The 23,619-nt window shown below is 41.4% G+C and overlaps 1 protein-coding gene across 14 annotated transcripts in view; it reads right to left on the bottom strand.

Moving 5' to 3' along the window:
- Nucleotides 1-23,619, bottom strand: part of TPM1 (tropomyosin 1) — a 47,019-nt gene that overhangs the window by 5,013 nt on the left and 18,387 nt on the right. For 4 of the 14 annotated variants that reach the window (XM_033920167.1, XM_033920175.1, XM_033920163.1 and 1 more), the window contains 6 exons: nt 22,550-22,683; nt 20,330-20,447; nt 17,270-17,340; nt 16,360-16,435; nt 14,193-14,255; nt 7,602-7,671 (listed from right to left, as the gene is read on the bottom strand). In XM_033920167.1, coding sequence (XP_033776058.1) covers nt 7,602-7,671; nt 14,193-14,255; nt 16,360-16,435; nt 17,270-17,340; nt 20,330-20,447; nt 22,550-22,683 — 532 coding nt within the window. Of the gene's footprint in view, nt 1-3,759; nt 3,980-5,837; nt 5,921-7,601; nt 7,672-14,192; nt 14,256-16,359; nt 16,436-16,888; nt 16,965-17,269; nt 17,341-20,329; nt 20,448-22,549; nt 22,684-23,619 lie in introns of those variants that run through there. The other 10 variants (XM_033920162.1, XM_033920161.1, XM_033920170.1 and 7 more) reach the window with 4 other exon arrangements.

The raw sequence follows: 23,619 nt of genomic DNA, 5'->3' as shown, positions 1-23,619 counted from the left end.
AACTCCCTGAAGCCACAGTTTCAGCAAGTCCTGCCAGCTCAGCTGATCGGGGATTCCCCTGCTGCGATCAGCTGATGATAAGCTGTGGTCTAGTTTCAAGATCCCCCAGCAAAGATAGGCTGTCGAAATGTAGGCCAGGGTTTTCTGGGCCTACATTTCAGCCACCTATCTTTGCATGAATCGTGCCTATGTAGGCGCTTTAGTCCACCTGATGCCACTTCCGGCGTTAGCCATGCCTACTTTGGCGGTGGCCTAACGTGCTTTCGTAGGTGCGATTCTGGCGCCTTTTATTTAGGCGCTAGTAGGCACCTCACCCTGTGCCCTTTTTAGCCGTTCCTAACAGCATTTTTCAATTAATTTATGCATCGGTAGGGCACCTACCAGCACCTTAGGTGCCAGTTTTAGAATTTCCTCCCAAGTGGTCCCAGGGTATTTGGGCAAAACAGAGGCAGAGTTGCAATTTTATGTGCATATTTCATAAAAGGTGTGTAGTTATTGCACTTATATATATATACCACATCTTCCCAAAAATTGCTTTAAAAGAAAGGAAAAGCAGCAGTCCAAAAGTACACATCCCAATTTGGGAAGAAAAATGAACCAACGATAAAAGATCTATTGGAATTAGTCCATTACAAAGTTTAAAAACAAAGCACAATATCTTAAAAGTAATTCGCTCATGCATTGGGAACCAATAAGATCGTGACAATGGGGCACTGCATGATCAAATTTTATCAGCCAACCAATGCAGAAAGGGTTTCAAGCAGGTGTGTTAATTTATGTGGAAACCTTGACCACATACCACATTACAATAATTATTAATATAGTGATTTTCTTTTTACCTTGCATAGATATGGAATAAGTATTAGCTGCACGGATAGTGTGGGAAAATTTTCACCAGGTCTGTAGTAATATTGAAGAGTTGGTTGAAAGGAAAAGTGTTTAGCAGCACCCCCCTCTCCCCCAACCAACACAACCACCCTGTCCTGGCTGCCTTTTTGCATTGACTGCCTCCATCTTCAAAAATATTTCCTTGGTAGATGAGTGGCCTGCTCTCTCTCCTCCCCAACTTCAAAAAATATTTCCCTGGTAGTCTAGTAGCTCCCCTTTCTTCTCTCTCCCCCCAACTAAAAGAGTAAATTCCTAGAATCTAGTGGCACCCTTCCATAGGCTTGCCTAAGCCCACCTACTGTACTTTTAAAGAAGAGGCAGAAATGATGCCCACTTGCTCCTGCTTGTGGCACCACCATTTTCAAAAAAATGGCAGTGCCATGCCCTGTGTGGTGCATATTATGGATGTACTGGGCAGGGCCAGTCTGTCATGGCTCTACTACAAGGCTTTTGTGTATTGGCCCCTAATCTCCCTCCAACTACCAACCCCAAACTTCTGTCCCACCTCTTCACAGCTTAGGATCTAATTATCCCTACAAATATCTATTTCACTTCAATGGGTGAGACAGAACTGCTTGAAGATTGGTACACTACAAAAAAGGGTTTTTAAGTTCCTCTTAAAGAAAACCTACAAAATTTTTGTATGCAGCTATCTATTGTGTCTGCTCAAAAGTTAATCTTTATCGCTAAATCATGGTACAACCAAACTAAACAATATACAATGTTAAAATAACTCCATAATTAAAAGTAAAGCACATACATATCAAGGTCATTCACATGTATAAAATTATTTAACAAAAGCAATAAACACTAATACAAATCAAAATCTAATGAAAATAAAACAAGTTTTTAAATTCACTTTAAACTGCTTTAAAGAAGTCTTTAGATGTAAGTGAGAAGGCAAGCCATTCCAAGTACCAGGTGCTAGAAAACAAAATGCTGAATTACTGATATGATTCAGCTTTTGAAGGGTTTTTCTTCTCAGTTTAATGTTTACAATTTTGATTAACTGCCTTTCAAGGTAAATAGATCACTGTATATAAACCAGAACTAAAAGAAAAGAAAACACACCTCAATCACAAGTATAAGAAAACAAAACCAATGCACCACAGCAAGCATTATGGAGCAGGGAGAGTGATGGCAACAAAACATTTAACTCCCATATATTTCCAAGAAAACAAAATAACTGGATGATAAAAACTGGATATACACTAAGAAATTGGACGAATTGCTTCCACAATTACAAGTTCCTAGTTCCAATATTTATAGAAAACATGAGCTCATGTGTTCAGTCCCAAGATGATAGCATGATAGCATAATTTTTCTGTATATATTTTTGCAATTTGAGGAGCTGTAGACAAGTAGCAATATTTCCGTACCATTCAGGGATAATTACGCAGCCTTCTAATATAAACACTGGTATTTCATTCAAGAGACGTAGGTTGAAGGTTCACTAATAAGGCGATTTTTCCTTAGGTTTCTAAAAAGCTTTCCAGAACTAGGTTCTGTGAAAACTGAATTTGTGTCTACCAACTGCTTCTTACCTTAGCTCCTCTAGATGTCCAGACTATTTGTGGAGAAGGCTATAACTAGTTGTGGTTTAGAACACCAATGTCCCAGGGCATGACACCCCTAGGGGACAGAAAACATGGCTGTAGGACAACAGTAGATAAAGCTAGAGTGTGAGGGGTACATACCTTTCATTTAGGATGAGGTGGGAGAAGGTGAAAGAGGGAAGAGGAAAGGAAGGTTGATTATCAGACTGGAAAAGGCGGGGTGCAAATAGATTTGCCTGCCGTGGCACTATAACATCTTATGGTCTCTACTGGTGAATATGAGACAGGGTCTTCTCTAAAGAAACTGAGAATTCCCCAAATATTTCATCTCATTAGTATTGTATAGCAATGGCATACAAAGTATAGAGAAGGACTGTAATCAGATAAAATAGATAGGACCAACAGGCCATAGGATAACTGAAGAAGAGAAACAATGTGTTTTATAGTTGACATCTCTAGAGAAATGTAAATATATATATATATATAGTAATTATATAAATATAATATATATTGTGTGTAATATTAATATATATCCACCCCAACGTAATACTATATGTATATTTATCTCTACCCCATCCCCACTTCATCTGAATTGTCTTTCATAGTTTCTGCCACCCATTTCTTCACAGAACATGCTCAGGGCTTATGGAGTACATTTTCTGGGAACTACTTCATGCTGCTGAAAGGAGGGCCCATGCAATGCAACAATCTTCACTTCCTCCCCTCCCAGGCCTAGACACATCAGTTACTTGGGAAATATACCCACTACCATGCCCACTACATTTTGGGTTTAGATAATATAGGTCAGATGTAAGGATTGGTTAAAAGTGCTAGGTTTTGTAAAGTGTGGGGTGGGGTGTGGTTGTGTCTTACTGGGTCAGACCAATGGTCCATCAAGCCCAGTAGCCCATTCTCAGTGTGGCGAATCCAGGTCCCTAGTAATTGGCCAAAACCCAAGGAGTAGCAATATTCCATGCTACTGATCCAGGGCAAGCAGTGGCTTCAGACTATGGACTTTTCCTCCAGCATACTACATGTATGAAAAACATTCTAGGATTTTTAACAGAGATTATAATCAGACACTTTAAAAGTTTTTTGGGGAGCACCAAGTCTTAAAAATAAGCATGCTAGGAAACAGGTAAGGTACCCATTCAGACAGGTGAAACAAATGTGGTAATTCAGATTGAGGGGGAGAAGGGATTGAAAAATAAGAAGTACAAACAGCAGGCAAGAATCCCTAATGCACTAAATGCAAATTATGTTTTTATTAACATTGGAATCATTCAATAAATAAAAGAAAAAAATAGCAAACAGATGACAGCTTATACATTGGGATGTTTATTTTACATTGAAAGAGTTCCTGTACAATAGAAGGCACAGTATGTATTATGGCCAGAGACAAGATACTAAACAGAAAGAACTTAAGATCAGCTGGAAAGTAGGATAAAGGACCCAGGAAACACTGAAGAGATCAGAAAAGGTGGTTATCCAGATGCATGAAGGTGTCTTTGAAGATGCGATGCTAGACAGTTTATCTGCATGAAGATAAAGTTGGGGAAAAAATGTGACTCAATAAAAGAGTCAGCAAGGAAGCAGCAACAGCCAAAGTGGAAAGGCACATGCTAAAACATGCTAAAATCTAGATTAATAACCTATCATCATACTGGCTCTAGGATGCAACTATAGGGTGCAGGGTGACCCTTATTTATACAAAAATATAATTGGCTGTATTGATAAGTCAAATGTGGTCCTGTATTAAAAAAACACCTTTTTAAGTTTAACTCCATTTATTAAGGGTAGAACTAATTGTATATACATTTAGCATTGTTAGCCTGTTTCCTCCAAATGGTAGTCAGGTCTTGCAAAATAAAATCACATTGCACTCAGATATAAGTTTAAAAAAATATAAAAAGCTCTTCCATGGCTATGTTTTTCAAATGTTTAAAATGCTCTAAAAATTAAATATCAATATTTTTAAATACTTTATATATTGGCTAGGCATAAAATTTTTATTTATTCCATTTTCTCAGTCAGGCTATACTCATGAATATACAGTACGTATTCTCTGCTTTAATGCATTTTGGTATTAACCAACACTGAAAAGTGAATGGCAGCCACCCTTATCAGTAAGCAAAAATGCCATAGAAAGAAGAACAGTTTACTAGGCTATTAAGAGTGATAAACCACAGATCTCCGAGGATCAAGCATAATATAAGCAGCAGCAAAGATGTTTGTATTAAAAAGGGAATGTATTAGAATGCAAAAAAATGGCTGAAAAATACTGGTATCAGTTTCTGGTTATAAGCAAGAGAAACAACACTTTCACTTCATGCAGTTCACATCACTGTCTCGAGCCAAACTCACAAGACTGTAAAGTTCCAAATCAAACAATGTAGATTATGGTACTTATAGATTTTGGAAAGAGCCAGTATTTTGAATTGTTCATATTAAAAATTAGTACAATTGTAAGTTTGATCAGCTTGGGGCAGATATGAAGGGGTTTAAGCACAGTTGACTTCTGTTCAGTATATTAAATCTATTGTAAAAATAACCAAAACACCCCAACTCAAACGTTAATGAGCACGTCCAGAAATTAACAAATTACTATTTCTGCATCTACATGAATTACCCACTTTCTGTCATCAATGTGGCTCTTTTACTAAATCTTAGCATGTACTAAACGCTAAGTATTACCAACACACATTCATAAGGACAATCATATAGTGTGCCACTCCCTTAGAAATTAATCAGCACAATCTATAAATGACATACACGCTAGAGTGTTAACTAGGAAATACCTAGTTTATTACAAATGATGGCATAAGTTTTCAGCATTGAATGGCTTGTTAAACTGGTAAACTGTCCAAGAGGTAGGAAAGCGCCTCATAACCCCTCCCACACTGACCAATTAAAGTGTGGAAGAACCTTACAGCCTTGTGCAATGCAGGATACTAGCATGCTAATATCATTAGCGTGCTCAGCTTTAATATAAGGGCCCTATAATAACTTACTTTCTCCTAACAACTTTGCTAACCTACTTCCAGCTAACCAATTTTGTTCTTTTGCCGAGCTACTATTTTGATGATGCTTAAATGTTTGTTTACTTGAGAACTTTTTTTTAGCAAACTTTGCATTTAAGCCAATTAGTTTTATAATAGCAGATAATTATCAATTCTCTACATCCAAGAGGAGAGGGGGATAAAGTTTAACGTGAGCCTTACTGGCTAACCCAAACAGAAGTTAACTGATTTGGGAGCGAGTGTAATAATTGAATTGATTAAAAGCAATAAGAATAGGAGAAATGAACAACTGTTTCATGGACAAAATAAAGATTAGTTTACAAAAACAAGCATGAGGCTCTAGCAGCAAGCAGGCACACAGCAGGAAAAACATTTACATTGATGTCATGTCGTTGAGAGCGTGGTCCAGCTCCTCGCTGATTGCTTTATACCTCAGTTTCTGAGAATACAACTCATCTGCATTGGTGAAGAGGAGGGCAGAGGGAAGAGGGAGGATCAGGTGATGGCGTGAAGATGGTTTGTAGCAGAAAGTGACAGTGTATAGAAGGAAAGAGTGGGGTATTCAGCCAACAAAATAAATAAAAAAAACAAATACCAACAAAACGAAAATTAGCAATAGAAAGCATCCAATGATGTGAATTAAATGTAGAAAGCTTTCCCCCTTCCACGAAATCAGACCAGTACATAAGTCATTTAAAATTGTAAGAAACATACAATATCCCACTGTCTCACATTATTCCCTTCCTGTTAAGGAGCCTGAAGAAGCTCCTCCAAATAAGATCCAATATACACAAGCTAACACTCAAAAACCATTCATGGAGATAGGATTACATCTCTTCAAACACAGATGTTCTGCCTCGCCTCAATGTAAGCAGTAAGCAAATGACTTACTTCCCTTTTTCTAACAAAAGGGCTTCTTGGAAACTTAGGGTAGGATGCACAAAGCTCTGACAACATGATAAATACCTTGTTGTGAGTAATTTTATTTTACTGGGTGATACTCAGCACAATAGCATGCAAATTATATGCATGCTATTTGTGCGGAGCAACCCCCCCCCCAGTAAAAGGGGGAGGAACTGTGCCTGGTACCTGCTCAAAAGAGCAAATCGGTAGGATTCAGCAGGCCTGTAGTTCCTGCAGATTGCTCCTTCCTTCTGCTAGTAGCCACTGCTCTCCCTTTGCCCAGCTGATCATGGCTTTGGAGCCGATCATGGCAGGATTCACTGGAGCCGCTGATCAACTGAGCCGGCATGGGGATAGCAGAGCCTTGATCAGCTGAGACGATTGAGGGAGAGGAGGGGCTGCCAGCTCAGCTGCGGTTTTCTTTTTGGCCCTAAAACGGGCACAGCTGTTGTGCTTGTGTTGTGTGAGCTGGACATGCAAGCACCCACAACAAACAGCTACCAGCACCTCCTGCCCTGCTGGAAAATTTTGCCCATAAAAAGTGGGTGTTCTGTTTTTAGCAGCACACAGTGCTCATTATAATACTAATCAGCGTCTTGTAATGCATTTGCATAGGGTTCTTGGTGGCTGCTACTGAGATCAGTAACAGCCATGGAGAATCCTTTTGTGCATCAGAGGCTAAGCTTCCTTGCAAGTAAGACTGCATGGAAAGCTTTTAGCCTTAGTATTAAGTACATATCCTAACCAAAACCTATGGAGCTCTTATTTAACCTGGCAACACAAACATGCGATTAGGTTCTGCACCAGAATTTATCTATACTCTAGAAATAGACTGCCCGGAGATGCACGATACCTTCTTTCAGGTAAACAGCTGAATCTAGCATAGTGTGAAACAGCAAAGCTCTCAAACCATTTATTTCAGGTGATTACAGTAACTTGCTGTTTTCTTAATGAAAAAGAATTACATACATTTACACCAGAAAATCTGAGCACCTAGATCACACCATACAGAACATTTTACCCACTACATGTGAATAGAATGTAGTTACACAGATGAAAAGGATAGGCTAGAAATGACAGGAGAGCAACACACAAGAGCAAAACATTGTCCACTAGATTCTAACCTTCCGACAATAAGATTTGGTCAGAAAACTAATCATGTCAAGGTTACAGAACAAAACAAAAAAATCATTTTGCTGTTCTGCAAGAAATATGAAACTCTGCTAATTCATACCTTCTAGGTCATCAATGGACTTCTCCAGCTTGGCTACTGTCCTTTCAGCAAACTCAGCACGTGTCTCTGCCTGCAATTTAGGGTTTTTGCTTTAGTGATTTTAAGGGACATTTGCATGTACAAATCAGCCTTAAAAACCCTTACCCCCCCCCCCCCCCACGCTAACAATATACCAGGTAATATATCAGTTCAGGGATAGATTCAAGAAAAAGCACTAAAATTTAGTTGCAAATAGAATATTTGCTTAGTGCTTGACTTTTACAGCAAAGCTGGGCACCGACGCTGTTCTAGAATACTAGCGTAAGTCAGTATTTGAGCACTTAACTTTAGGCGTCAACATTTATGCCATATCAAATGCTAGTGTACATGCTTGTGCTCAATACCATCAGTTGTGTGCATAACAGATAGTATTCTATGAACTTAGCATATAAAGTATCTGACATGACCCTGAGCTGCTTATGCTCCTCCACAGAGGATCTCTAATTAGAAAATGAATGGTAGAAAACAACTAAAACCAGTACTGGGCAGTCTTGCATAGTCTGTGTCCAATATATAGTGATTCAGTTTAAGATGTGCTGGGGAGGGCTTGATTTGGAACATGGAGGACAGTGCTGGGCAGACTTTATAGTCTGTATACCGCAAATAACAAGATAGTTAGAGGATAGACTGAAGTGAGTTTCTAAGGCAATACTGGTAATTGGAACCTAAAGACCGTACTGGGTAAATTTCTATTTCTATGGCCCAGAAATAAAGAAAAAAAAAAAAAGACAATTTAAACATGAATGTATAATGCAGTTATGCGCTATAAAATTTAGGCACCAAGCCTACAGAACGGCATCAAAGTGCAATTATGTGCGTAATTGCAAATTGTGCCAATTAACACTATTGTCAGTGAAAGCCTTTTTGTATATTTACAAAACTAGCAAATTTTACAAAATCTCACACATAAAGGGAGTCAATTAAGGAGCCATCCTGAAAAACTGGATGTTTGCACAGAGGTAAGCCCAGTTCCATCCTCATGCTGTCCTCTTAAGCTCTAGCAGAAAGGAGAGGTTAGTACTAGTGCTGCCCGATTCAGGGAACAATTTTTCGATTCGATTTTCCCACCCAATCATGTTTTTTTGTTTTTTTTCAAACGTCCTGGCGGGTTTATTTTATAGCCCCTTTGCCCTCTCCAACCTCACGCTGGCGCTGTAGTGTAAACAAAACAAAGAAAAAGCACACTTCCTCTCTGTTAGGTCCTAGATCATGCTCGCTGTCTAACATCATCTCAGGCAGGATACACATTTCAAATCTGACATTGTAATCACAAAATATAAAATATTTTTTCTCTACCTTCCATTGCTATATCCAACATTTCTGTTTCTTTCCCTCTTCCTTGTACCCTGGGACAAACCTCTATTCCGCTCCATTCAGCATCTCTCCCTTATCGCGTGCAACATTTCTTTCTATCTCTTTATGCATCATCTCTCCCTACCCTCCACCCTTTGTCCAACATTTCTCCTTCTCTCCTCTATGCATGTCTACCTCCCCTCTACCAGATGCAGGATTTCTCCCTCTCATCCCTTTCTACCTCTGTTGCTTCTATCCCTTCCTCACCTCCACCCTATGTCCAACAATACTTCTCCTCTCCTCTCCTCCAATCCCCCTGAGCAGCAGCTTTCCATCCCTCCCATACCCCTGAGCAGCAGCTCCCCATTGACACCCCCCTGGTGAGATTTGATACATCTCCGAACCTCCCAAAGCAGCAGCAGTGGTGTCCAGCTGGCAGAGGCAGTGCCGTGCAGGCAGCTTGTGGCCTGCCTTGTCAGGGCTTCCCTCTATCATGTCATCATTGGCGTAGCAATAGGAAGGCCCCAGTGGGGCAGACCACAAGTTTCCACTGCTGCTGCTTTAGGAGACCCAGAGGTATGTTGGGTCTCATCGGGGATTGGGGGGGGGGGGATAGGGTTTGTGAATCAGCGAGTCAAATTTTGTCATTGAACGAATCAATTCACCAAAGTGAATCAATTCGAAATCGGCAAATCAGGCAGCACTAGTTAGTACACAATTAGGGCCAGATTCTATAAGAGGTGCCTACCTTAAACCCACACCACCTTAATAGATTCAATTATAAGTTTTAGCAAGCTCATACTTGAGAAAAAAAAATTAATTGGCCAATAGGCACCTACCTATTCTATAAAAGGTAAATGCCTATCGCATGGTGCATAAGTGGGCAGTTGGAGGCAGAAACAGACATGTGAGCTGCTAGGCATGATTCTCTAAAGAACCTAGGTACATGCAATTTAGGCCAGTAAAACCATGGCCTACATTACTGGTGCCTATGATTTTTGATAGGTGCCATTAGGTGTGATTCTGTAAACGGTGCCTAAGAGTGATTAACACGCTGTCAGATGCCAATTTAGACACCCTTTACAGAATCTGGCCTTTAGTGACTGGATATAGGTACACAAACCAAAAGGAAAATCTTTCAGGATAGATAAGATTAGGTTCTTTCTTTTAGAAGACATGGGGTTCCTTATGTTAGCTGTTACTTTCCACTAATCACAAATCTGCAGAAGGGTGTCACTTTAAATCTCTGAACTCTTCCCCTTCTGCAGTGGAGAACAGCTCCCTCTTCAGTTAGTACCAAAGCAATCAAACTCCACTAAAACAGAAGAGAAGAGGAGGGGCACAGGGAGCATCCCCTGGCACAAAACCACATTCTGCTGTGACTTATGATAAAGGAAATGATTAATAAATATGTAACAATTTAGCAGTGAAAAATTACGCTAGGAACCAACCTGCTAAGTGCAACCAGTAGAGGCAATAAAACCCTCCAAAGGAGAAAGTGAGCAGGGACCCCCATGTTCCTGCAGTAATGTTTCTGCTTAATCTTAGACACAGGAGAAGAGGTCCCGAGAGGGCCACAGGCAACGTCCAAGGCAGAAATCAGGCAAATCAAAGTTCATACAGGGTTGGCCATATGGAATCTCATGTCCTCTAAAAGAAAGGAGATTAGCAAGATAAGAACCTAATCTAATATTCTTTAGTGAAGACACAGGATTCCATATGTTAGCTGACGTACCAAAGCAGTGCTAGATGTTTAGGGAGGGAAAGATGAGCCTGCCCGCAGAACAGAAGACCCAAAAGCAGCAACCTCTCGAGTCGTCACATCCACTCTGTAGAACTTGGTCTACTCTCCACACTTTTACAAAGTAGCTGCTCTACATATCTCATCAGGCAAAATAGCTAAGGACTCTGCCCAGGATACAGCCACACCTCTAGTCGAATGTGTTGTGATTGAGACAGGATGCTGTTTACTGCAGGCAATGTAGGAAAATTAAATTGCCATGCGAATCCATCTGGCAATCGAGGCCTTGGAGGCTGGTTTCCTAGTCTTGAGTGGCTGGCTAGTACAAGAAGATGATCAGAAAGCCGAGAATCATTAGTCCTCTCCAAGTAGTGCAAGAGGACTACATACATCCAGAATCCGCAAAATCCTGTCCTATGAAGTATAAAAAGTATCTGCCTGAGCCCGATTCTTTTTCAGGAACCGGTTCTATGGCATGAATGTCCAAAAGTCATTGCACATTCACTTGAACTCTGGCCTTCTTCTCCGGCTATCGAGTCAAGAAACAGATCTGGAGTGGGCCTGAGAAAACTCGATCTTGTGCCCCTCCCAGAGAATGTTCAAAACCCAACGGTTGGACGAAATCTGTTCCCATTCCTTCCAGAAAGCTGACAGCTGCCCGCCAATAAGAGGAGGGGCGGCCATCGTCCTGGCGTCATTGTTGCTTCTTGGAGGCTAAGCCACTATGGGAACCTGCCAGTTGCTGGAGCCTGTAACTGCGAAATCTCTGTCTGGAGCCCTGAAAGGGCATCTGAGAAAAGCAACTAGAGAAAAATTGATGGGATCTCCTAGAGGCATGAAAATTGCCTCTGCCGCCTCTGGCAGAATACTGGCTTCTGCTGTCCAGAAGGGATTTGAGACAGTGATCCACCACAATCGCCATGAGGTCATCCAGCCCTCTGCCAAAAAACTCTTGCCCCTTGAAGGGTAATCTGCCTGGGCCTATTAAATAGGCTTTCCATAAAAGACTGACAAGAGTTAGAAAAGCCTTGCACCAGAGGCCCCAAGGAACCCTGTAAGATCCTAGACTACAGAATCGGGCTCTCCTTCACCACCACGCACTTGCATTTCACCCCCTCATTACTCACGGTCTCCCAGCGGGATCTATTCCCCACAGACTGTGCTTTCCAGGCTTTTAGGCGTTCTAATGCACTGGATGACTGATAGAGGCCAAGCCCTAAGCGCCTGTCCCTTTCTTCCCACACCCTGCAGAACACAGCCACTCCTCAGCCAATACATCTGTGCGAAAAATGCAGGAATTGGGGCATCTATTACAGATGATCCTTAGGCAAAATGAAGGGTTTTGAGGCAGAAAAATTTTTTGCTAAAAATCCAAGATGGCCCCCAGCCAGAAAACTCATGCCCAAAACTACCTGTTGAAGACAAACCAAAAAATAAAAAATAGCGATTTAGGGATTTTGGAGGTGAGGAAACCTAACCCTAACCCCAGAAACCCTCAAAATTGGACTTTAGAGCCTCCCCTCAATTTTCTCCATAGGGAATAATGGAAGTACTCACTTTGACTTCTGGTGCCTGTAAGCTCAAATCAGGGAAAGGATTTCTGTCTCTGAGATAGCTCAGCACAAGTTTGTCGATGGCGATCTTCTGGCTGCCGGTCAGGCAGACCTCAACCATGGACTCCCATCCCCAGAGTCCTTGCGATATACTGGGGAAGAAACTTCACAGCAAGCTCCCTGATACCCAGGGTTGTTACACAGGGGTCCCATAGCCTACATAATCCTCCGATGAACCAGTAGGCGAGCAGCTCCCAGAGGAACAGACCCCGAGCTCCTGAAGGGACACAAAGCAGACTGGCTCCACAGGTATTCAATGAGATTAGCCTGGGAGCAGCAGTCCACCCATGCAGGACTGTGCTCTTTCCCCGGCGGAGTAAGCCCTAGAAGAGGACCTCTGAGCATCGAAGCCACACCGAAAAAATTTTGAAGACAAACGGCAAAATATACACCAAAAGAACAAAAAGAAGCAGAGCAGGTCAGAACACACCTTTTGAGTTTGCTTGCCAAAGGGAAACTTGAGAAAGCTGTTCTCCACTGCAGAAGGGGAGGAGTTCAGAGATTTAATACATTTCTGCAGATTCGCAATTAGTGGGAAATAACAGTTAATGTACGAAATCCCGTGTCTTTGGTAAAGAAACGTGAAATTGCTGTTCTATCATTTGTAATACATGCGTTCAAAGCCCGTGCCCTTTAAAGCTATATAGCATATAACTACAGTGGGTTGTCTAAAATCTTTACACATGCCAATCACCTCCTAAGAGTGGTAAGAGGCACTTATATATTTTTTTGCACCTAAAATCTCATAAACAGCACCCATACATTCAATTTTCCAGTTCAAGCATGACAGTTTGTTCCTGCTTGACTGCTCATACCAAACAGCAGGTGCAAAGTGTGTGGACCCTTATTATTTTACAGCTGCTAATTTTCATTTGAAAACTGGCTACCATGCTCATGAAGCAGAAGTGCCCATGCACTATGCAAATACCACAGGATAAGCCAGGTACTTGTCCGAAAACTGTTGCTCTCAGAAAGATTGAAAAATGCATGAACTTTCACAGTATATTTGTGAAGAGAACAAGCACCAGGTCTTGGGGGGGGGGGGGCTGTTTACAGTAGAAGCATATGGCAAAGTAGATAGCCACTATACACCCATAGCAATATCTAATTTCCAGGAGATAATTCCAGGATAGTTCCCCCTCTAAAAACTGGGTTGCTGAAAATGTCTTCCGGTGAAGATTAAATGAATTCCCAGTTTTTGGTAGCCATTTGACTGGTACGGTGTCAGGTCAAAAGCGCGCTGGGACAAAGGCGTGCCCAGACAATTGAGCGCAGCGCGGAGGCACACACCGCTCTAAATTACTGTTTTTAGGGCTTCGACGGGGGCGTGGGGGGGAACCCCCCAGTTTACTTAATAGACACCGCGCCGCGTTGTGGGGGTGTTGGGGGGTTGTAACCCCCCACATTTTACTGAAAACTTCACTTTTTCCCTATTTTTAGGGAAAAAGTTAAGTTTACAGTAAAATGTGGAGGGTTACAACCCCCCAACACCCCCATAACGCCGGCGCGATGTCTATTAAGTAAAGTGGGGGGGTTCCCCCCCACGCCCCCCCCCCATCGGAGCCCTAAAAACAGTAATTTAGAGCGGCACGCGCCTCCGCACTGCGCTCAATTGTCCGGGCGCGCCTTTGTCTTTCGCGCCGTTGTCTATGAACCAACTGGTACAGAGGCTAGTAATGCATCAAAAAAAGTACCTGGTTTCAAAAACATTTGCTATGAGGTCTAACTTAACTTTTAAAAAGTTTGAATTCCAGAGAGCAAAAACTTTTGGCTAGAAGGGATTTGTTTTACCATTCTACCTTCAGTCTATATGAACCAGACAAACACACACACACACAGCTGGCTTGAATGGGCATGAACAACTAAGTTGCATAACCACCAGCATGCAGAAGACCATCCTCTCACCTCCTTCAGCTTGTCAGTAAGAATCTTGATTTCTTCTTCGTATTTGTCTTCTTTCTGGGAGTACTGCAATAAGACACCACAACTGTCAGGAGATTTTCTAGATATGCATCCAAATGTGCATGGTCAAATTAGAAATGACGATCTGAATATTTAAATGAGTTAAACCTAAATGTACAATTTACTCAAATCGGAAGAGAGAATGCATTTCACTTGCTTCCTTAAACATTTGACTAAAGTGTTATTTAATGTAAAACGATGACTGATTGACAGCCATCTTGCTGTCACAAGTTGGTGAAAGCTTAGCTATCTGTTGTATTACATCTATTGCATGCATCAGCCATACAACCCCCTCCTCTCAGATTACTTCATCAAGCTAAATACATGGTCACAGCTGCCATGAAGGGGGAAGAAAGGGATGAGCTAGAATTGGTGGCTATTACTGACAGGACTTAGGGAAGGGGTTAAAGTTAAGAGACATCCCAACTGTTTCTGAACAGTTATTCACTCCTCACCCACCACTATTTGTAGTGATAAATGTCAAAGACAGAGGACTATAGTGATATAAGTGGACCTCAGAACATGGAATCAAATACAGTGGTACCTCGGTTTACGAGTGTTTTGCAAGACGAGCAAAACATTTGCAAAATTGGTGCCTCGCAAACCGAGCTTGCCTCGATGTACAAGTGCCTCCCCACCGCGAGCGAGAATCTTGGAGAGAGCGGGAACTCGAAGGCCTTGAGCATGCGCAGATGCTCAAGGCCCAGCAAAAAGGACTGCAGATCTTCGGGCACCGGCATGATCTGTGCGTTGGTGCCGGGTGCCAGATGGAGGGTAAGCGAAGTGTTCGGGTGGGTGGGGGATGCCGGATCGTGGCAAGGGGAGTGCCGAATCGCATGGGGGATGCCGGATTATGCGGGGGGAGGGCGGGGCCTTCTTGAGTGGGGGGAGCAATGCCGGTTCTCGGGGGGATAGAACAGTGCTGCTGGCCTCGGGGGGATTGGGGTGGGTGGGAACGAATCAAGTGAGTTTCCCTTACTTTCTATGAGGAAACTCGCTTTGATATACGAGCAATTTGGTTTATGAGCATGCTTCTGGAACGAATTATGCTCGTAAACTAAGGTTCCACTGTACAGTGCAATATAGCAACTTTTTTAATTTGAAAAATCTGTCAATCATTCCAAGATCTGTCAATCTGGGGGGAGGGGGAAGTGTACTACATTTTAAAAATAAGCTTATAAAAGTTCCAACTTACTTATCTTAATAGACATCCAAATAGGGTCAACATCATTCTTCACATTGTTCAAATAGCAGTAGGTAAGTGGCAAAAAACTGTTGGGCATCTCTGCATATACCCTTGGATGCTAAAAGTCACCCAAATTTGGGCATGATCTTGAGATACAAGTGCAACTTAATTGGTTAACGAGCCAACAGCAATAATTAGGCACCAACAATAACTGATTTTAATTGGCACCAATTAGGATTGGCACACACATCTGGCTAAGCAGTATTCTATATGGCAGTATGCTCTCAAAAAGTAGCATGGCCATGGGAGGGACATGGGCATGTCAGGGGCATGTGTAGTCATGGAATATAGGGTCGGTGCACTTAACTTGGGCACCAGTATTTATACCAGATTTCACCAGGCGCACGTCTGGCACCCATATTTAGGCATGACACCCGTGCTTAAGTGCTATCCTAGCAAGGGTGTGTACACTTTACAGCAGTGGTTCCCAACCCTGTCCTGGAGGAACACCAGGCCAATCGGGTTTTCAGGCTAGCCCTAATGAATATGCATGAAGCAAATTTGCATGCCTATCACTTCCATCATATGCAAATCTCTCTCATGCATATTCATTAGGGCTAGCCTGAAAACCCGATTGGCCTGGTGTTCCTCCAGGACAGGGTTGGGAATCACTGCTTTACAGAACAGCACATAGTGCCAATTTTTTTTCTAGTGCTTAATTTGGATGCACCATTTACAGAATTCAACCCATAGCAACCACTATCAAAAACTTTCCAAGTAAGTTTCTACTTACAATAATAAAAAAAAAAAGGCAGCAAGCTTATTTTTTAGTGTTCTTTGTATGTAGTGCATTATTTATGGTGTTAAATCCAGCAAACAATCCCAAAAATCTGTCTGTTCTTTTTAGATGTGCTTCTAGCCTACCTTTTCAGCCTGAGCCTCCAGGGACTTCAGGTTGTTGGTCACAGTTTTCAACTCTTCTTCAAGTTCAGCACATTTGCTGTTTATTTATTTATTTTTGTTTGTTTCAGAACAGATGTAGAAAAATAGTAAGGCAGAAGATCAACGAAGTGAAGTAAATTGACGAGGAGATGGGGGAAAAAAGATAGGGGAAAAATGAATTAGAGAAAAACAAAGGCATCCCTGAAAGCAGCTAAAATCAATCACACAAGTACTTTTAAATACTGCCAATTGTTATGTGGGTACCAGGTCTATCCCCACTTTTTTTTTTCCAGTGTGATTGTTCAGCTCCTTTTTGGTTGCTCAAGAAATCCTCTGTACAGATCAAACAAAAGTCACCAAAGCAAGCAGTAAATAAAAAAAGCAGCATTACGCATCTGTTTGTCCTGAAATGAACAAAACCAAACCAAAGCCAAGAGATCTATTTCTTTTGGTATAGAGGGAGGAAGCATGACTGCAGTTAACTGAAGGGACAGTGCATTAGTAGGAGTACCTTATCCTCTGAGGCCATTAACGTTTTCAAAGTTTGATCCATTATTCTTAACTGTTCATCCTGCTGTCGAACTTGGCTGTTAGTGAATACATGAAAATGCACAAAGCCATTCACAAAATCAGTGTGTGATAAAGCATGCAGTGAAATTAACACACATTTACTTTAATACTTAACGTATGAATACATATAGAATGCATGCAAAAGTATAGCTTGATGCAAAAAAAATAAAAAAATAAATAAAAATAATATGGAGGCCAGCATTCCATGCTTTAAATAATAATAATAATAATAATAATAAAAATCCCCCCCTGCTGTGTGCTTGCTCTACTGCACAGTGTAAGCATCCACAAAAAAGATTGGGAGAGGAGATATGTTTCTTACCTTTCTGAGAGCTCAGCACGTTCTTCAGCACGCTCCAGATCACCTTCAATGATGACCAGTTTACGTGCAACCTACACAAAGTACAAACCAAAATCTCAGACTGTAGGGATGAAAGTGCTATTTCCCACCTCCAGAGATCGTATAATAATTTTGCTTCCCTTCCCTCCAAATAACTAAGGTTCTTTATGGGAACACTGCTGTCAAGAACTTGCTTAAATAGTTTTAGTATTCTTATTGTGGGCTATAAGGGATTTTGAACGTAGTCATGTTAAACTCTCATTTTTATATTCTTCTTTTAAATAAAATGTTGCTCTTTCAATTACAGGCGGTCCCCGGGTCAGGAACGAGTTAGGTTTCTAAAGCTATTCTTAAGTTGGATTTGTACGCCAGTCAGAACTTGTAGATTTTAAGATTCTTGCTACCTCTGCTCCCAGCTGACAAAAGGGCCACCTGTCCCTACCAGTGTTCCCTTTAAGGTACAGCAGGCACCACAACTCACTGTTCTTAATTTGGCCATGCATCATTCCTGAATCTGCTACAGGAGAAGTGTAGGAGTCTAGGCCAGTGGAAACACTGCACAGTGAAATTAAATGAAGACGCAACTGCGTTTTTAAGTACGAGTTGTACTTAAGTCGGGCGTCTAACTCACAGACTGCCTGTGTCATTTACGATGGCCCAGAGGGGGTCAAAGTATTAACTTTTAGAGTTGGCAACAAAGATGGAACTAAATGCTCCTTCTCTGTTGTCCTCTGTTTTTCTTTTGTGTTCTTTTGGCTTATTTTCCTTTGTTATGGTTTTTTTTCTTCCCTCTTCCTCCCTTTCTTTTTTTCTTTCTCTCGACCCCCTTTTTCTTGCTTTTTTTTTCTCCTTACGTGTGGCTTTTCATATCTCTTTATATTCACCTTCCTCTTTCAATGCATGAAATGTTACACTCGAGATTCTATTTAGTTGCTATTTTGTTACACTCGAGATTCTATTTAGTTGCTATTTTGTTACAAAGTTATGTAGTGATACACTTGAGATTTTCTGCATTCACATTCTGTATGGTTGCCAGCTTGTTACAAAACTTGTTCTTTCAATCAAATAGCTTTTGAAGTTTGTTTTCGCAGCTACTTCTTTTGCGCCCTTTTATTGTCTTATGTAAATATTGTTATGCTGCAGTTTTTCTCCTGATGTAATATGGTATTTTGATGGTCCTATTTTTACTACACAGCTTTGTATTATCCCAGACCTGTCATCTGTGAACATATACGCCACAGGTTTGGTTTCATTTTTATGAATTTGCATAAACATTATCATATGTTTTGTCACATATATATATCTTTGACAATGTATCATCTTTGTTATATTTATATGTATTTATTTATTTATTTGATTGGCCTCTGGATTGAGGGTTACTGATAGAGAATTACTATGCAGGTCCATGGGCCGCTGCGCAAGCGGACTGCTGGGCGGGATGGACCTCTGGTCTGACCCAGCAGAGGCACTGCTTATGTCCTTATAGTATTGATTTATTTGTATGGCTTAGAAAAATTTTCTTAATTTTGATGTGATATGTTTTAATATCTTGTTTATTTCATAAAAGGACACAAGCAGAAGCTGTGGACCCGACACAGCACTGTGTTTCAGTGTCTAAGGAACGCCTGCATCAGGGAGAACTAAACATAAAAACATAACACAACTTGGTTTTACATCAGTGTTCTTCAGTGGAATGTTCATTGTCCATTCCCACTTCCTTTTGTACTGTTTTATACCCGTGGGTTCTCTGTCCTGTTGGAATTTTTAGTGTTTATCAGGTGTATGTACAGCAGACTCAGTTCTGTGTACACCCTCTGTCTTCCATGCTGGCTCAAAGATGGAGAACAGTGAAATAAAATATGGGGAGACGAGGGAAATAACAGCTAGTTTAATGAATGTTCATGGCAGTAACTATAGTTGAAGCAGGTTCTAATTGAGCTGAAAAATCATTTGTGACATCCAAGATGCAATTAAAGGCATACTATTTTTCTTTAGCTTTTTGCTCTTAACTCTCACCTTCTGTTTGCTCAATCAAACACAGACAATTTCTCCTTCTCTAGTCTTCCCGATTACATATCAATCAAATATGCTCTTTTATCCCTACCTTATTTGTTCTACTCCCTCCCCTTCCCCACCCTTTCATTTTTATTATAACCTACCCATCCTTTCCTCATATTCTCAAATTTGTTTGTTGGAATTTTGTGTTTTGTCTATTTTGTTCCCTTCCCCTTCTTATTTTGCTTTTGTTCTTATTTTGGGTTTTTTTTTTTGTTAATAACATTTTATTGTGAACTGCTCAGATTTACCCTGGTTTTATATCGAACCTGGAAGGAGCAGCGGGAAAATTCTAGGTAGCAGAGACTCTGGCCGAGTATTCACAAGATCAAAGGCTTTAAAATAGCATAGCACATAGCTTGAGTACTAAGGTGGAATGCAGAAGCATAATTCTCACCATCACACTGCAGTTCAAAGGCCCTCTTTAAAGGAAGAAAAGGTTTCACTCACCAATTGTCCACCTGCCTTACAAGATGCCACCCCAACATCCACTGAAAATTATGGATGTGAGCACATGTAAAGACAGAACAGGATTGTGAAGGTTGTGACAGAAGTATCTGCACTTTTGACCTGTCCATCAGTGGGAACAGCCTGCAGATCTGAAGGAGTTGCATGCCCAAGTGGAGGGCCCCAAGGTTTTAAAATAAAATCCCCAAGAGTAACCAGCTACGGTAGCATTCAAATGACAATTAGCACAACTGGCTTGATTCACTTCCTAGGGCAGGGGTAGGCAATTCCGGTCCTCGAGAGCAGGAGCCAGGTCAGGTTTTCAGGATATCCACAATAAATATGCATGAGACAGATTTGCATCTCAAGGAGGCAGTGCATGCAAACCCATCTCGTACATATTCATTGTGGATATCCTGAAAGCCTGACCTGGCTACGGCTCTCGAGGACCGTAATTGCCTACCCCTGTCCTAGGGGATGCTGCTCTAGTCTTTGCATGATGAGTAGGAGATCGGAGCCAACAGAGCTTCCAGCACTTACCTCTTCATACTTGCGGTCAGCCTCTTCAGCAATGTGCTTGGCCTCTTTAAGCTGGATCTCTTGAATCTCCATTCGCTCTTCATCCTTCAAGGCTCTGTTTTCAATGACCTTCATTCCTCTGAGCAAAGGGAAAGCAAATGTTAAACATTTCTGGAATGTGCAGCTTTTGCTTTCATAGTCCTATTTTTACTAACTACACACCACTCTAATCAAATGGGGGGCACTCGTGAAGTATGTCACCAGCAGTGTGGTGAAGGAAGGTGCCCAGAGTGGTGGTACCCAGTATCACCGTGCCATGCGCTCCCTGCCCTCTTCCATGCCATGGCTGCCCCCCTCCCCCTCCCCTCATTCCTTCCCCGCCAGACCTCTTCAGATGATCACCGGTGAGCAGCATGTCTAGATTGCTGCTCATGGCAGTCTCGGCTCTCCCGCTCTCCCTCCGAGATCACTTCCTAGTCCTGAGAGCCAAGGCTGGCACAAGCAGCAGGTTAAGAGATGCATCTCGCTGCTGGTGATTATTTGAACAGGTAGGTGGGTGGGAGAAGGAGAGGTGCCAGCACCCCTGCCAAGGCGGTGCTCAGACCGGTCTGCCCCACTCCCACCCCGCAACATCATTGTGTGCAACTCCTAGTTAACTTTTCCAATATGAAGTCAGAGGTGTCCAAGGAACCATCAAGTATATACTTTCACCAGTTTCAATTCTATTTATGCCGCATGGTGTGGTTTAATATTAAGACAGGCGTAGAGAGGGTTCATTCAATAGCAAAGGTGCTAGACGTTTAAAAAAAACTAACTTTGTTCAGATGGGGGATTATGTCAAGGAATTGTTGTCTGGATGGGAACATCTGGAAGTAGTACAGCTGTGCGGGTGCTGGTTATTTTCGTTGGTTGGTTAAAGCCAAGGGAGCGGCAAATTTCAGAGATGACAACCTGCATCAAAGAATGATGTAAGGCATGCATCGTGTGACTCGATGCTATGGATGCCTGCAAAGCTCATCAAAATTTCTCATGTTGAGTATGAAGATGATGCTTAAAAATGATGTCGACATCGATGTCCACTGGTACCGACATAAAATGGGATCAGTACTGAGGGAAAAATAACGAGACGCTGGAAGAGAGTACTCAAGGTCCAGGCCTAATAAAGATATATTTTTTAATTTTGATTTTTAAGCTCTGGAATATTGGGAGACTTTCCAAAAAGAAAAAGAATACAACAGAGAGAAAAAAAAACTACCGCAGCTAGGAAGAAGTTTTGAAGATCAGGAAAAAAAACGAGGGTAATGTAAAAGTTCTGCTGAAAACCTGTCGATGTGCTTGGTAAGGTTAAAGGAAGAAAAATGTCAATAGGCCAGAAATTAGAAACAGGTAAAAAAAATTTTGATACGAAATAATATTGTATAGACACTAATGTAAGGAAAGGAAATAGCAACAAGAAAGAAGAAAACTCGAAGCAGGAAGGTAAACTTGACTGGACAAAGTCCAGATACGTCTTCTTCACTCTGGAGAAAACAAAAAAACTGACTGCCTCACGAGCCAGCGTCGGGTGGGAAGGCACTCGCACCTATGCGATGTGGGCAGTCGCGTAGTTTAAAGTGACAGTTCACTTTTCACCGCCTGTATCGGGCTCTGTGGACGACATCATCCATCTGAAAATATGCCGCCTGCTTGTCCTAGGATAAAAGGAGGTATTTATGCTCCTGTATAAGACTCTGGTGAGACCTTGTTTAGAATATTGTGTATATTTCTGGAGATCGCACCTGCAAAAAGATATAAACAGGATGGAGTTGGGTCAGAGGAAGGCTACAAAAATGGTGGGTGGTCATCATAAAGTGTACGAGGACAGACTTATAAATCTCTCAATATATATACTTTGGAGGAAAGGCAGGAGAGGGGAGATATGATGGAGACGTTTAAATACCTGCATGGCATAAATGTGCATGAGGTGAGTCTCTCATTTGAAAGGAAGCACCGGAATGAAAAAGCATAGGCTGAAGTTAAGAAATGATAGGCTCGGAAGTAATCCAAGGAAATACTTTTTTTACAGAAAGGGTGGTAGATGCGTGGAATAGCGGGGACCCTCAGACAAAAGTTGTAACTGATCAGGTTTTCAATAAGAATATCTCAAAAATCTGTTCACAATGTGTGGATGGGTGGCTGCCTATCCTTGCAATGGATCGGCTCGTGTGTTGGAAAGATCTTGCACAAGCAGAAACTTCTCACCTCTCACTCTCATCCGCAGCCTTCTCAGCTTCCTCCAGTTTCTGAAGAGCTGTACTTAAACGCTCCTGAGCACGATCCAGTTCTTCCTCAACCAGCTGGATACGTCTGTTCAGAGAAGCTACATCAGCTTCAGCCTAGGGGGGCAAAGAGTAAGAAAATGAGCCTCACAATCAATCTTTTCACATGGATAGGGGGTATATAAGAGGGTAGCTGGAAGGACACACATTCTGTGAGTAAAATACCAACTTCCTTATTCTTTTGTGACTTACTTAACCCCCCTTTTATGAAGCTTTTACTGCCACGGCTAGTGATTTAAAAAAAAAAATAAAAATCCTAATGCAGCATTAAAAAAGGGGATGGGGTGAATTAGTTACTAGCTTTTCTTTGGATAAAAGTAATGTGGTAGCTGTGTTAAGTCCATGTTAAAGGTCAATTTAAAAAAAAAATAAGGTAGTACCTTTTATTGGAATAACTTAATACATTTTTGATTACATTAAGGTCATCAGGTCAGGACAGTGTGAAGAAAAGAATGTCAAGGGGAAAGATAAGGAGCAATGGAGAGATGGAAGCACGATCAAAAGGTCACAAAGCACTGCAACTATCACTTTATAAACCACAGTATAGCTCTATTTTTTTTTTAAATCACTTTCTGATGACCCATCCATTCTTCTCTTCTGTCCTCCTTCATTCCCCTCTCGAGACTTCACTGGAATGCTTTCATTTCACTTATATCATCATTCTCATACTGTCCAGACCTGAGAAAAGTGGCTCTGGCCATTGGAAGCTAATCAAGAAATGTTTAAAGGTATACCAATAAAAAAGTTATTCTCCATTTTTTTTTTTTTTTTTTTTTTTAGTTTCCTTATAAGACTTTCATACAGTCCCAATCTGGCAGTAAGTAAGTTACACCTCAGAATGGTTTATGTAATTCATGACTAAAACCTGCAAGCATGTCTTTTCCCTCTTTCTCCATGCTCTGGAACCCTCTCAAGAGACCAGGCGAGATTCTAACCTACTGATATTCTGTTGCAAGGTACAATCCTGGCCCTTCTGTCAAGCCCACTTGTTTA

Source organism: Geotrypetes seraphini, chromosome 14 (genome assembly GCF_902459505.1).
Source record: "Geotrypetes seraphini chromosome 14, aGeoSer1.1, whole genome shotgun sequence".
NCBI classification, from domain to species: Eukaryota; Metazoa; Chordata; class Amphibia; order Gymnophiona; family Dermophiidae; genus Geotrypetes; species Geotrypetes seraphini.
This window is presented reverse-complemented; position numbering and strand designations above follow the sequence as displayed.